Raw genomic sequence first — 10,317 nt, forward strand, 5'->3', positions numbered from 1 at the left:
TGTTGATTTAATTTAGCAAAACAACCAAGGCTTTGGTTTGCTAAATGTTTCTAAACCTCAAGGGCTGTAAAATGTTATCGTATGTTCAAGGTGATTTTGTATTGCCCACTGCACACCGCAAAGGGTGTTTTCAGTTGTTAGGTAATTAGCATTCTGCTCAGGTTGAGTGGAGCTATGCGGGGTGTTGACACAAAACCTGAACGGGACAAATTACACAGCAAAACTCCAGAGTCCTGAGATGGGAGCAGTAATCAGGCAGTGAAGTGAAAACTGTGCAGTGGGTGCGTTGGGACTTTTATTATCCATGTAATGCACATTCTCATTCTCAGTCTCTGACTGCTGTGAAAATGATTGAACTATTTCAAAAAAAAAAAAAAAAAAAAACTACATAAGCATAAACACAGCATGTTCATGTTTTATGAGCATGTTAAGGCAAAAGTTACATTTCGGGCAGAACATTCAAAAGATTCGAGCGTCTCACTTTGTTTCCTGATTCTATAGCAAACAGAGTCACTGTCATTCATGATATTTCACACAGTAGGAATTGGATGAAACATTCAAACAACGACTACATTCACTATGCAGTTCTCTCTGTGTGCTTCAGTTACATGAAAGACTGAACATGAATAATTCTGTTACATTTGAACAGTCTGATTCATACTTTTGAATATTGTTTTGAGATTTTGAGCATTAAAAGAGAACATCTGACCTCCAGATGTATGGGGACTTATTCTGGCATCAGTAAGGCAGACATGATGTGCACTTCTGTCTTCGGAGTAGGATGTGGTTTTCACTTCATTCACTCTGTGTCTGTTACTCTTTGATCTACACAGTGACTGAACCATCTTCAGCATGTTCTTCAGTCCGACATCTTCTCTGTAAACATTCAACATCAGGACTTTGTGTCAGTCTCTAACACTCCAGTCAGTAAGATCTTGTTCCACCAGCGCTCTCTGAAGCTCTGCACGCACACACTGGCCAGACTCTCCCCATCTTGGTAGTCCTCCCTCATCTTCTCCGGGATCAGGTCCTCTGACATCACCTGGGGGATCAAAGAGAAGAGAAGCTGAACTGTGTAAAAGACGAGAACTCAGCCCCTCACCTATAATAACCTTAAACTGCCTGAAATTCAGGTCTGGACACAGCATGTATACCCAAAATGAGGAGTGTGCTCACCTCAGTGAGCGTCTGCAGCGTTGATTCTTCGGGATTTAGCCGCTGTAGCGCCTCATCTGCCGCCCGTAGGCTGCTTTCACTGCGCTGCAGCACAAAGGAGGACTGCTGCTGCCGGAGGATTTTCAACAGGAGTCTGAGGGAGATGAAGGAAACAAGGGGACATTAAGATGCTACGACTTACATTTAAGCTCTTCATACAGCAAATCTTTAATTTGTCGCACGTGCAACTGTGGCATGACAATACCTTGTGACTGAATTGATATTTTATTACATCAGAAAAAGCATCGGGCCGGCTGCTCCTTCCAGTGACTTTCAACTATTACAATATGTTTCTAATGGTTGTTATTTTGTGCGATGTGTGTATGGGACATACAGTATGTAAACATATTGTTTACAGTCACATGTTTTACCTCGTCCTGATGAAGCAAGTGCAAGCTTTGAGTCGGATTCTATGCTCATCGAGCTCTGCTGCCTCCTCCTGTTGCTCCTCAGTCTCTCCATTGTTCTGCTCTTCGGCTGATTCACAACTCTTAGAGAAACAGGATCCTAGTAAAGGGGAATACAACAGAGCACATCAGAACATGAGGACAAATATTATTATGTTTCATCTACGTGTTTACAAGATTAAAGAGAGAGAGAGCGTTCATTCACATCTGCAATAAAAAAAAAAATAAAAAAAAACCTTTAACACATTATATGGTAGTTAAATGAGTTGGTAAATGAAGTCAAGCCTACTTGCGGTTCTGTCGTTCTCCAGCAGCTGCAGACACATCTGGCCCAGGTTGAACCAGTGCCAGGGGTTGAAGGGAAGCATGCTACACAGTTGCTGGAGAGATGACATCTTTGGTCCTATGGCTCCAAAATGCTGGTAGATGCTGACCTATAATAAAAGTTTTCACATCAATTACATGGTACAATTACATGAGTAGAAATTAGTTTGTATCAGTGCAAGTGTTGTGGCTAATAATCCTGACCTTAAGCAGCAGGAGGCTGGTCAGGTGACAGGTGTTGGAGGCTTCTTTGCTCTGTAGAGAGATGATGTAGAAATTACTATTGAAGTTTGACCATGTTCCAAGCCCAAGCATTTAGCCTGACTTCTTACTGCCGTTTTATAGGGCTTTGAAATTAAACTCCTTCAGAAGGGTATAACCATCAAAGAGAACATCTACTCAAATTTAGATTTATCAAAGTTATGTTATTAATTCAAGTATTCAGGGGTGGTGGGTTCATGTGCTGCTGGAAAGCTAACATCCACGATACAAGAGACAACTACCCACACAGGCAGTACTGAGCTACACCGGTGAACAATTTAAAACAGGAAACCGGCAATAAGCAAATGTGGAGTCCTGTATATTTGAGTATTAAAAAAGATTCCTGTTTGACAGCCGACTGTTAATATTGGAGCTTCCTAGGGCATATAAAAGAAAATAAAGGCTGTCTCAAGGAAGCTTTGAGGTTTGGCAAGTTGACTTTCACATTACACCATCAATAAAACCCAAATAACTAACATAAGATCAATGAAAACCAACTGGCTGCCTGGAAGGTAAGAATAAAACATTTGTTATTCATAACTATTCTAGACTTTGAAAAATGGTAGGTGTAGAATTTGTCTTTTAAACGTACAATTAATTGTATATTATATAATACACATACTCTATTTACAATAAAACCTCAGCCTTTCTGACCTACTGTTCACTTCCTGCATCACACAAAATATCTGGAATGGTGAAATCTTGTTTTGGGATTTAATGGTTGTAGATTAGATAAGATAGATCAGGTTCAACCGTTTTGTTTGTCATGCAAGGAAGCTGATTCTACTCCAGCAACCATCTATCAAAAATGAACAACCATTAGCACCATTGTGCTAGCATATACCAGTGATATATATACTAATACTACATCACGACAGTAAGAGCAAACAAAAACATTATTTAAGTAAAGTAGAACTCAATGTATCAGCATGGAAAATATGTGCACAGAAGAATTACCAGTAAGTCAGCCAACTCCAGTGCCCTGTCTCTCTGTCCCAGTTTGGTGCAGCATCGGGACATTCCCTCCAATACATCTCTTCTGATGGTCAAGTTGTTGTCGGCGATCCACTCCAGGCAGCAGCTGTACGCTTCCAAGGCTTTCTGTACCCATCACACCATGTGACGAGAAACACAACAAGGTTTTTCAACACCTTAAAGATGACAATTTAAAGTGGTAAGAACAATAGCAAAAAGAGAGGTTAGCATGTGGCAACAATTATGAGCCAAGTCAGACCCAGTGTTTTATTTGCCTTAAGCCTCAAGCAGCTTATGTTGGTACTATTACTGTTAAAGCGCTGAAAAATAAAATCATTTATTTTCAGATCTGTAGCAAGAACAGGACATTTTGTGTCGGTCTGTGAGCCTCCCTTCTCATTGGCTGACTGTTTTCTGAGCAATGCAGGTAACAGATTGTAGCCTATCACTGTAGCTGTGGTAAAACTCTCTGGTAAATGCAAATGACGATAGTCAGTCAGCACTGGTCGAAGTACTACGTAATACATCTATTCAATTAGTGCAAGGAGATCAAGTAAAGTAGTGCACAGAAAGTGCATAATAAGTGCTAGTTAGGCATGTTAGGGTGCTCTCAGAAAAGATGAGTCTTAAGAGATTCTCGAAGATAAAGAGGGGACGCTCCTGCTCTGAATGACTTTGGTAGCTTGTTCCACCATCAAGGAGCCACAGATGACAAGAAAAGACCCAGAAGTCATTCTGAAGGCAGGAATCACTGACTTGAATTTGATTTGGGCGGCCAGTGGAGGTCAATGAGTGGAGAACTAACATGTGCTATTTTAGGCTGATCAAAGACCAGACAGGCTGCTGTATTCTGGACCATCACAAAATCATTTTAGCACAATGCTGCACAGTAGTCATGATTCTCTCTGACCAATCAGTAGTCTGCAGCGTTTTCACTTCGCCTTTTGGTATTGCCTCAGTGGAGGTGATATCAAAAAACATCCCAGGTACTATCCACAACTTTTGCCCAGTGGAGTAAAGTGGAATTGAGCCAGTACCACATAGTGGAAACAGGCTAATAGTGGCTCAAAACAACAGTTTTGCAATAAACAAGCTGAGTAATGAAAATAAAGATTTTTAAGGAGAATTAACTCTGAGCATCCATTCCTTTTTCTGTCACTGGCCACCAACTTTACAGGTAGTTTAACTCCAATACTGGTGAAGCACAGTGGTCTTTGATGAATATTTGAAGTTAGAGTTGATTGACTGTTTACTTACCTGATAGTTCCCCTGTCTCAAAGCCAAGTCACCTCTAAACTTATAAACTTTCTGCTTCTCCAAAGAATCATCTGTGTCAAGGGCAACACTCTCACAAAACCACTACAGAGAAAAACAAGGTGAGAAAAGATGACAACAATTTTTAAAAAGCACTTAATTGAGTATTTCGAGTCTGCTCCATTTAGTATTAATTGGTCACAAAATGGGATCTGATTGAAATACTGCTGTGACCAAATAAAGATCCGCTGATACAAGCCTGTCTGAAATAATGGTCTTTAACTTTATGTGTTTGGTGATGATTTTGTCAGTGGTTATCAAATCAGGATTTAAGCAGGAGCAGCTTACAAATGGTTAGGAAGGGACTGCTGGTTAACATGTAGTCTTAATGGGCTGTGTTTCAGTCACTATTTCAAACTCGTTACGTTGTCTGACAACAGAAACAGAAGAACTTGTAAACAAGAACAGCTTTGTTGGGAATTCAGCTGTGTTAAAATACTGTATATGTGAGCACGGAGAGGAGGAGAGAAGATACAGATAGAGGGCTGAAACTGGCTGACACCAGGCACAATGGAAATATGACCTAATGAAATTTGTTTTTCGCACAATAGTTTTCAACTACATCCTCAATTTCGCACACTGACCATACGTGGTCCAGGTGTACACTCGGTTCTGACCTTCTCCTTTGTTTGTCAAAGTAGCTTAATCCTCACCTCCAATGTGGTTCCACTGACAGGACTCCAGTTAGCTTTCGCTGGAGTCATTAGGATAGAGGTTTACAAATTTTTTCTAAGCTACACTGTGAATATTTTGATGATATGAATGATTTAGTATGGACAAGAACAATACAATGATCCAAATGGCTCACTTACTTTGCCCCGACATTGTATCTAAGACGAAAAGATTTCACTAAATCAAAAAAATACACTTCACATACACAGAAAATAACAGTAAAAATAGACTACATCTAATGTAACCGGATAACACATTTAAGGTCATTCACTCAAAAAGCAAGTAGCCAAAATATGTAACTACTTAGACATTGTATTTTTATTTTGTTTGCTCCTTAGCTGCTTTTACTGCTAGCCTTTAGGTCAAATGTAATATCCACTGTATGCTACTTTGATTTACGGTTAACTATCTTAGGACGTTGGGTGAAAAGAAGTATAAAGTCTGAATTTATTTGAAAGAGGGGCATTACATGGCGTTTATCATTATTTATTTAAAAAATATGTCATTAATAAATTACATTGTTCTGTTTTTTGGGGAAAAACTCCAGCTGTGTTAAAGTTAGCAGGCTAACAGTTTCACTCGTAGTTTTATCGTCCTGTCAGTGTTCAGTGTCTTGAGTTAAGTGCTAGTCTTCCAGCTCTAACTAATGTTAATCAGTCAGGTTTGTGTTGAACATAGACTCTCACCTCTGGTTCACACAGTTTGGCGTTGTAAGAAGACAGAGACACACAGACTCGGTCTCTCGCCTCCGAAAACACAGAGTCGTCAAACGTGCTTCCTAATATCTCCATCCGGACCCGAAGAGTAGCATTAATTCCCAAATTTCAATATGAAACAAACAAACAAACAAAACGACAGGTAACTGCAGCTCGTGTACCGTTTGTTTACACCCTCGTGATTACACAGTCGTTTAACTGCACGACAAATACAACATCCCGTGACTATAGTTCCGGGCAGAAAGGTTCCGGTGGATGCTGAAAATATGCAGCACACTGAGAATGTACAAATACCTCAACCTTTATTTAACTCGATATTGACATAACAAAAACATGCACCGAGAAAGGCAAATTTGTCTTCACAGTGCCCAAGTCAACCCACACATGAATATAAGCCGAGCTTAATATAGGTAATGTATTTTCTATACATTCAGAGGAAATAAAACACACAGAAAATGCAATTCAAACAAAAATAAATAATGAAGGCTGTAAATCAGAGTGTTTTATATCAGCTAAGGTATACAAAATACATAAATGTATTTAATATGAAGAGCAATTTTCCATTTCTGTAAATTTGAGATACATCACAAACATTTCTGAATTAGTATGTTTTTTCATATCAGAATTAATCAACAACATGTGGATAGCCGGTTCAAATGCCAATGATCCATTTTCATGAGTAGAATAAAAAACTTTTCTTAATAACCTAACATCAGTGATTACATTTCAAAATAGTGGGAGCAAAAGTCTTAACAAACTTGCAGTTATTAAAACAGCAAACAGTTTTTTATTTATTTATTTATTTATATCAGTTTATGCTTCAGGTGAGAGAAGAACAGCTCTTTGCTTTATCCCATCTCTTTTATCTGGACAGCTGCTGCCTGGACCCAACACCCAAGACACATATTAGAGGAGAATTCATCACAACACAACAATGCTGCCATTGCCACATGTCCAAATTAAAGGACCAGCAAAACAAAACCTTCAATTCTCTTTCTTTGTACAGATGAAATTAAATTTCTCAGTGTCAGGCTTGCTGGACCAGAAATGTTCCCCTTTTACGTCCATGGCAACACTCATGCCGCACTCATTGACTTTTTCGCCTTTGAAGCAATTGTAGTTTAAGTCATGATCTTCAATCCAGAACCAGAAGTCCAGGGTGCAGGTATAGCGTAGGCCCAGCCACACATGGGGACTGTTGGCCTTTTTGGCCTCCAGCTCAGCCCAGACCTGGTCCTTTTCATCAAGGATGGAAGCCAGGTCCATGTCATTGTCCCTGCAGTAGTGCAGGGCCTCTTCCCACGTCTTACTCTGGTTGATCAGTACAAAAGGTGATTCTAGAAAATAGAAAAAAATAGACTATTTGTCCACATTATACTGGAAAGGAGAAATTTCAGTATTTATGTAAGGCTATTAATATGTCATTTACAGTTACTGTATGTGTGCACTGCATTAAATAAGCACATAGTTTTGTGGATGAGAATATGTGTTGCACCTTTTAAGCTGCCCCAGATCTTCACGTCACACAGAACTGTAAAATGTGATCCTGGTGTTAACACAGTCACATAGCGTCCCACCGCTTCTCCATTAAAATTAAAGCAATTGTAACTGCCCATTGTGAATTTCGTGATCTTTACATGCCTTGAGGAGAGAAAAAGATGAACACACAGTTAGAGACAGAGAAACAGAAAGGGCTTGAAGAGTGATGTTTTGTGGTTCTGAGATGAAATCTCTGACTGTTTTCTTTGGAGCTGTGGAAGCTGAAAAAGATGCTGTGATATTTAACTTAAATTGTAACTCGGTAAAATCAAGCCACAGAGGTACAAGTTAGAAATGTGTATTATGGCAAGAAAAGAATGAACATGCCAACGCCTGAAAACGCAGCATGAAGGCATTACGTGTTGGTGTCAGTGCTCATGAGAGGAGGGATCTCACGAGAGTTCCCAATGAAGATCTGAGAACCCTTTATATTAGCATTGCCATGATTCTTGTTGTAGATAGCGATACAGGAAATATTGTAGACACCCAGCAGGTCAATTCTCCACCAGGAGTTGACCATCTCAGAGGTGTGAGCACAAGTCGTCATATTCCCATCAATAGCTCTGTCAGAGTACAATGTGATTTTTCCATCACTGTAGCTTGATGACTGAGTTGTGTTCCCTTTCAGTGTGCTGTTTGCTGTGTTGTTGCAGATAGCTGTAGATGAAAACAGAAAACAAGTCAATTCAAAATTTTGACCTCATATATTTATATAGAAATATAACTTTACTTTTTTGAAATGACTTGAAAAAAATTACATTAATTCCTGTAAAGAGATGCATTAATTCCTACCTGTGCCATTGTCATTTAAGTATGTGCCTCCTGTGAAATCTGAAACAGCAGAAGATTATATTAGAATTGCTGTTTTTTTTTCATGTAATGTCACGTAAAGTTACTGGTAGCTATATTATTGCTTGTTAGTTATTTGCCATTGCTTACACACTAAAACCAATCAGTCTTAGCCTTATCACTACTGATAGACCTCAGGTGAGCTTCTGTGAGAAGAACTTCACAAACATGGAAGCAGTGAGGACGAGAGGAAGAGGACAACAGAGAGGAGGTGGAGGATGAGGGCATGAACAAAGAAGACCTGGCAATAGACACGTATTTCAGATGAGATAAGGGCCCCTTTGGTGGAGCAAAGCCCAGCCTGCCTCAGTCGCTACATGGCAGCAGCCATAATATGGGCATTGAGATTGGAGAACGGGTCTTCAACTTTCAACTACAGGAAAGGTACAGGTTCCATGTGATAGGAACAGTGTTAGAGTCATAGACCTTGACTATGAATATGAGTGAGTAAGTGGCAGTAGATTGTGCAGTGTTGCCAATGCATACATTCAGACAAAGCTGTATGTGACCTATTGGCACTAGTGGTCCCATACTTGTGTATAAAATTGTAATTTTTATTGTTTTTTTTTTTTTTTACACCAGAGTTACTTTACACCATATTCACAGTACAGTGTAAACATTTTCTGTTACAAAATATTCAGAAACAGTTACAGTAATTGTAGGTTTTTATAAAACAGTACAATTTACAGGCTGCAGCTGCATCAAACTCCAGGACTTTTGTGTTATGTGAAGCCTGTATGACAAAATTAAAAACATTTACAAAGTTGCAATGACTGCAGTGTTTTGTGTTAAGTTCATCAGCGTGTTGTTGCTACTTTGGAAGAGTAATTCAGATGGTGCATGTGTGTATGGTTTTGTTCCAGAAATGTCATTTAAAAAGATGTTTAGCTCCAAGCGTTCTGTCACATTTGGCTTGTGAGGCGTTTTGACACAACGAGTCAAATTGTGCAATAACTGTGTAAGAAATCACAAGATCACAAAGCACTCATCCTTCAGTACTTAGTCAATACCTAAGTCAAATCCTCTTTGTAAATGATGACATTATTTGTGCTGTACTGGGGAGTCTGAAGCAAGTTACAGCAAAACACAATGAAATAGTTTGTTTTGACCATTTACAGTAAGATAACTAACATGCATGAGCATTAAGTGAGCTACTTACCAATCAGAGAGAGGAGCAACAGAGTCCACAGCATCTTTACTGTGGAGGAGAATAGCGACATCAGATGACTACGGACAAGTTGAATGTTCTAAACAAATGGACATAGACAAATAAACTGAGGTCAGTAATAGTTTTCAATGTCTTGAAAATGAAAATGCACATATGTTGCTACTTACATCTAAGAGACAGAAAACACTTTGTGAGGACTCTATAACATTAAAGGTGTGAAACAAATTGATCATTTCAGTTGTACTAACCTCACTCGTCTTGTCAGCTTGTTTTTCTCTCCACACCAACTGTAATATGATGCCCTCTCCAAGCCACAGCTGGATTTATACTTACTTCCCTTCTCTCATCAGTGCCAATGTCATATTTCCTGTTTGCCACAGAGTCAAGGTATTATGTCATTAGTCAAACCACATGAAGGCTAATATTTGCATCTGTAAACATACATTGCTGTCCCTACAAAGTAAGTCTGTATCTGTCAGGAATGGTGCTGCGAAGACTCAGAGGAAACAAATGGTGACTGACTACAGGGTTTGAAGGGGATACTACTTTCAACTCGGTATTTGTGTGTAGTCTTGATTGAGTCATATCACATTTGTGTTCAAAGGAAAAGATGCAAAATACTGCGCACAAGTACACATCTTTTGATCAAAATTTATTGGGGTTTGTCCTCAAACAAGTATAAAATATAAATCTTTTCTAAATCAAGCTAAAAATCAAGCCAGAGCGTCAACAACAGCCGGGATTTTAAATTAACATTGCACAAATTGTTTGCCTCACAGCTGGCAGCTTCAAGTTGATGATTGCAGGGGCCACATAGAATTTGTTTAGCTCTCTAAAGCAAGCCTGCAGAGGCGATAGCACATACATACTGTGTTTC

General features: G+C 39.2%; 2 protein-coding genes across 3 annotated transcripts; both read right to left on the reverse strand.

The window, feature by feature from the left end:
• Positions 1-399: 399 nt before the first annotated feature.
• Positions 400-6,076, reverse strand: LOC111227738 (uncharacterized protein C8orf76-like). Its single transcript, XM_022753427.1, has 8 exons — positions 5,855-6,076; positions 4,440-4,541; positions 3,165-3,308; positions 2,151-2,201; positions 1,912-2,056; positions 1,587-1,722; positions 1,177-1,309; positions 400-1,042 (listed from the first exon to the last, which is right to left on the reverse strand). Exons 1-8 carry the CDS (start codon positions 5,957-5,959, stop codon positions 893-895), a joined length of 966 nt encoding a protein of 321 aa, XP_022609148.1. The 5' UTR covers positions 5,960-6,076; the 3' UTR covers positions 400-892.
• A 109-nt stretch (positions 6,077-6,185) lies between these two features.
• Positions 6,186-9,772, reverse strand: LOC111227739 (fucolectin-5-like). Of its 2 annotated transcripts, none has more exons than XM_022753428.1 (6): positions 9,689-9,772; positions 9,432-9,519; positions 8,216-8,254; positions 7,783-8,080; positions 7,380-7,525; positions 6,186-7,221 (listed from the first exon to the last, which is right to left on the reverse strand). In XM_022753428.1, the coding sequence occupies exons 2-6, from the start codon at positions 9,490-9,492 to the stop codon at positions 6,869-6,871; spliced, it is 897 nt and encodes a 298-aa protein (XP_022609149.1). In that variant the 5' UTR covers positions 9,493-9,519; positions 9,689-9,772; the 3' UTR covers positions 6,186-6,868. The 2 variants fall into 2 exon arrangements, with proteins under 2 accessions (XP_022609149.1, XP_022609150.1); XM_022753429.1 differs by having other exon boundaries at positions 9,432-9,470; positions 9,689-9,743.
• Between the last annotated feature and the right edge of the window lie 545 nt (positions 9,773-10,317).

The sequence above is a fragment of the Seriola dumerili genome, unplaced genomic scaffold, assembly GCF_002260705.1.
Source record: "Seriola dumerili isolate Sdu_G_001 unplaced genomic scaffold, Sdu_1.0 BDQW01000191.1, whole genome shotgun sequence".
NCBI lineage: Eukaryota > Metazoa > Chordata > Actinopteri > Carangiformes > Carangidae > Seriola > Seriola dumerili.